This window comes from Vespa crabro, chromosome 8 (genome assembly GCF_910589235.1).
Source record: "Vespa crabro chromosome 8, iyVesCrab1.2, whole genome shotgun sequence".
In the NCBI taxonomy this organism is placed as follows: Eukaryota; Metazoa; Arthropoda; class Insecta; order Hymenoptera; family Vespidae; genus Vespa; species Vespa crabro.
Genome location: NC_060962.1, coordinates 7,817,588 through 7,822,587, shown reverse-complemented (window position 1 = coordinate 7,822,587; position 5,000 = coordinate 7,817,588). Strand labels below are relative to the sequence as shown.

The window sequence follows — 5,000 nt, the reverse complement described above, 5'->3', positions numbered from 1 at the left end:
AACAAAAACAAAAACAAAAACAAAAACGAAAACAACAACAACAACAATAACACAATTCTCGGTAAAAGATCAATCGATTTTTAAAAATAACTTAACTTAACTTTTAACTCGTCTACGAACTTTTGACCCTCTCTCTCTCTCTCTCTCTCTCTCTCTTCGCCATGTATTCTTGTATATATTTATAAAAATAAGAAAAAAAAAAAAAAGAAAGAAAAGTAAAAAAGCAAAAAAAAAAAAAAAGAAAAAAAGAAGAAGAAACTAGTAAGAAGGAAATGTACTCACTGGAGTCCGCTGGTGAAGGTGGATTTAAGGTGTCAGGTGAGCAACACTCGCTCGGCGAGGGTGACCTTTCGCGTTTGGTGACCGGTTCGAGATGAAGACCGGCTGGTCCCTGATGACTTGCCGCTTCGGTGCTGTTGATCTTGTGTAATTGTGCGCTCTGCATCGTTCCTTGCCCACCACCGGCTACTCCATCAACAGGGATGCCGTTTTCGGAGAGGAACTCGTCCAGGTCCACGTACTGCGCAAAAGAAGATACGTCAAAATTTTCTTTGTCTTTTGTTTTTTTCCTCTTCTTTGCTTTTTTTTTTCTTTTTATTTTCTTTCTCTTTTTTCTTTTTCTTTTTTTTCGTCAGCGATTATCTCCCTATCTTCTTCTTTTCCTTTTTCTTTTCCTTTCTTTTTTCCTTTTTCTTTTTTCTCTTCTTCTTCTTTTCTTTTTTTCTTTTTTTCTTTTTTTCCTCTTCTTCTTAATCCAATTTTATCGGTTCTCTTGCTTCTTTCTTCTTTTTTTCTTTTTTTCTTTTTTAATTAAAATTAATTATCCAAATGTATATATATATATATATATATATATATATATATATATGTCCGTTACATAAATTAGATTATTGAGGAAGATTGAAAGAAAGAAAGAAAAGAAGGGAAAAGAAAAAAAAATAAGAAAAAGAAAATGTCAAAGTAAAAAGAACGTATGCGATTTTTTTGCGTGTATCTTTGAACCGCATAAAAAAAGAAAAAAAGATAAAGACCACGACTGACATTTTGTTTTGTTTTTTTCTTTTTTTTTTTATTTTTTAATTAATTAAATAATTTTCATCGTTTCTTCTTCGCTTTCTTTTTTCTTTTTAATAAAATTATCATTAAAATATAAATATCTATCATAAATGAGCTTATTGAAAGATCAAAATATATATATATATATATATATATATATATATATATATATATATATATGACTTTTGTGTAAATCTTTGAATAATGTGAAAAAAAAAAAAAACAAAAATAGAAAAGAAATTACCAGATCGAAGGAACACTATCTAGATTTTTATTTTTCATGAATATTTTAATTTTATTTTATTCCTTTGTTTCTTTTTTCTTTTTTTTCTTTTTTTTTTTTTTTTTTTAACAAACTCAAATGAACACAACGAATGCATAGAACAAGCTGGATCAAAGATTTCCATTGGATCGTTTAAGAGTTAATGCGATAGATCGATCATCGTTAGAGATCACAGTGGAAACGATTTTCTCTCTCTCTCTCTCTCTCTCTCTCTCTCTTCGATTATTTATACATATATTTCTTTGGATACATATATACAATATATATATATATATAATATATACGTATAATTTATGATCGTCGACAAAAAGTTCAAGGTTCATTTGTCGGAGCAAAAAGTGTCAATGAAGAGAATCAAGATTCTAATAGTTACATATGTATGTTCGATTTAGTTGCACGCTAACTGACATCCAAAGTATCATTGTTAAATTATGTTATTTTCAACAATGACTATTTTCTCAAGTGTATTCACGTAAATATTGTCATTCGATAGATGAACGGATTAGAAATAATCGATGAAAAACCAGTCACGATAATTGATCAAAATTGTTTACGGACGTTATCCTGTAATATTATATTTGTTGAGAGAAATTTTGGATGAAAAAAAAAAAAAAAGAAAAACACAAAAGTAAACAAGAAAAACGTAGAATTGAAAAGAAAAAAAAAAGAAGGAAAATTTATCAATGAAAAAATTGATCGATTCATTTTTTTTTTTTTTTTTTTTTTTTTTATATCCATAAAATATCGATACCTCTTGTTTAATATATTTCTACATAGGCGATTTAGTAGAGTATTTTTTTTTTATTATAATAATTATACATATATATATATATATATATATATATATATATATATATATATATATATATATATGTATAAAGGATCGATGGAAGTGGGATATAATAATCTATAAAAAAATAAAAAAAAAATAAAAACTTTTGAACTTTAAATCGGTCAGCATTATATTTTTATATGTAAAATAATTTGAAATATAAAAAATTTTTTGTCTTTATTTAAAAAAAATTATATTAAACGAATAAAATTACAAAAAAATTAATGCATAGATCAAATGAATAAATAAATAAACGAGTGAAGAAATATCTGATAACGTATAAAAGAAGAAAAAAATATGATAAAAATAAAAATAATCAATGACGATGAAATATCTATTTTCAATAGAAACTTTTAATTATAAAGTTATACAATAAATGGATGGAAAACGAATATAGATATATATATATATATATATATATATATATATATATATATATATATGTAGAAAGAGAGAGAGAGAGAGAGAGAGAGAGAGAGAGAGAGAGAGAGAGATGAAGTTGAAGATAAAGAAAAACAAGGCCCAAAAACTTGATTCTCGATTCCGGAGAAAGTTGCTCACGGTATAGTTCATTTTATAAAATATGACGACGATGACGACGATGACGAGAACGACTACAACAACGACGAGGACGATGACGATGACGACAATCGATTTGATTTCCCGGTTTCTCGATTCAGGAAAATAAATTACGAGAATATGAACAAATTATATGCTATAACGAAGTTATCGTTTGCCGTTTTAAAGATTTTTCATAGTAAATGTCACGTCATTTGCCATACGCGTTTTAAATCTAAGCACAGGTGACAGGTAAGTCACTTAGTTTAAGTTATATAGTTCAGTTTAGTTTAGTTTAGTTTAGTTTAGTTTAGTTTAGTTACTTATTTATTTACTACCGTATTAAAATTATTCTGTCGCGAATAAATCTAATACGGGTTTAATATATACTCATAAAATGTGTTCATGCAATCGTATTTGTATTCGTTCGAATTTTCATTAACGAGTTCTCATTATAACCAGTGATAATTATGTCATTATTTTACGTTTATGTAAATTATTTTTATAGATAAGATCAATTTTTTCCTTTTTCCTTTCTTTTTGCTTTCTTTTTCCATCTTTTTCTTTATTCTCTCTCTCTCTTTTTTTTTTCTTCCTTTTTTCTTTTTCCTTTCATCTTTTTTTTCCATCCTAAGCTAAGAAATTTTTTTTTTCCTTTTTTTTTTTTTTTTTTTTCTCTCTTTTACAGTTTTGATCGAAATTTCTATTTGTCCTTTTTCTTTTTTCTCTTTTTTCTCTCCTTTTTTTTTTTTTTTTTTTTTAATTTTTCTCTCTTTTTTTCTTCAGTTCGTCTTTATATTCATAATTGAGACAGATCATTGTTGTTTATTAATTTATTGAATTGTACTTGTCAATAATTAATGTCCGAATTAACATAGTTACGTTGCGTATATAAATAAACGATATTAATATTAATCATTGAAAATTTTAATATTATTTATTGAACGATATTTATATTAATATCGTATCATTATTATTATCGTTTGTATAAAAAAATATTTTACATTACACTTAGATTAATTTAATACATTGTATTACGATATTACATCTAATATTAATTATATATTTTTTATATATTATATTATATCAAAGATTTTATTTGCGATAATATATACAATGTATATATATATATATATATATATATATATATATATATATATAATCTTTGATATAATATAATATAGAAAAAAAATATTTAATCAATATATTTGGATTTATTACATATTGGACAAATTTAATATTTCATGCATTAGGATCGACAAATATATTCGTCTATAAATATATTGATCTTTTTCATGTGTGTATATATATATATATATATATATATATATATGTATACATATATACATACAGGGTGGATCGAAAGTTTCTAGGCAATATTAAAAATCAATTATTTATTTTTAAGACTTTTTAAACATTTCAATTAGATCTACGATTTTACAAATTCGACTAGTGTAGTAGTTCTGCTGGGAAAAAAAAAAGAAAGAAAAAGAAAAATAAAAAGAAAAAGAAAAGAGCAAAATTAAATCTCCAAATACGTTTCTCAAAAAAGTAATTAATTGATCTTTTAATAATCCTCAGGAACGTTTCGTTACATCCAATAATTCTACATATTAAAAATAAATCCTGTTATTCTTTATCATTCGATAAAGATTCTAATTGGAATCTCATTCGTTTCTTTTTTTTTTTCTTTTTTTTTTTCCCCTTCAAAAAGAAGAAGAAAAAAAAAAGAAGAAAAGAAAAAAAAGAGGATTCAGATTAAGTTGATGGGGGAGGGCTTACCGTATCGCGTCTCTTTGTACATACATGGTTCAATACCTTCAGGTCGGCATCGTAGGGCAAAGTTTTGTCCCATAAATTGGGCCCGAGGAAGGCGGCCTGCGCTTCCACGTTGCCCCAAAGCTCTCCGTCGGCATCCTTCTTTTCTTCCGGTCCATCTTTCCCTTGCTTCCCTATTAAAAGATATAAACAAACAAACCATAAGATAAATAACAAAAAATTTAGAAACACGTTACGAAACACGTATGATATTTAAATGCATAGATATAATGATATACATATATCATCCATATTTTACATAAATATTTTATACTTTGATCGTATACTATTGAAACATGTAATTATAATAAAGTTCAATTAATAAAACATATTTATATCACATGAATCAGTTTTTTTAATTTACATAATGACCACTCGTTTTCATAAGCAATCAATTTTATTTATACCAAAAGATTTCTTATCATTTAATCGGTTTCACATCATCAAATAATC

At 25.6% G+C, this 5,000-nt stretch overlaps 1 protein-coding gene across 8 annotated transcripts in view; it reads right to left on the bottom strand.

Moving 5' to 3' along the window:
• The window catches only part of LOC124426322 (thyrotroph embryonic factor-like), a 95,848-nt gene that overhangs the window by 4,176 nt on the left and 86,672 nt on the right, over nucleotides 1-5,000 (bottom strand). For 6 of the 8 annotated variants that reach the window (XM_046967871.1, XM_046967879.1, XM_046967873.1 and 3 more), the window contains 2 exons: nucleotides 4,536-4,681; nucleotides 283-520 (listed from right to left, as the gene is read on the bottom strand). In XM_046967871.1, the coding sequence (XP_046823827.1) occupies nucleotides 283-520; nucleotides 4,536-4,681 (384 nt within the window). The remainder of the gene's footprint in view (nucleotides 1-282; nucleotides 521-4,535; nucleotides 4,682-5,000) is intronic. The other 2 variants (XM_046967872.1, XM_046967874.1) reach the window with 1 other exon arrangement.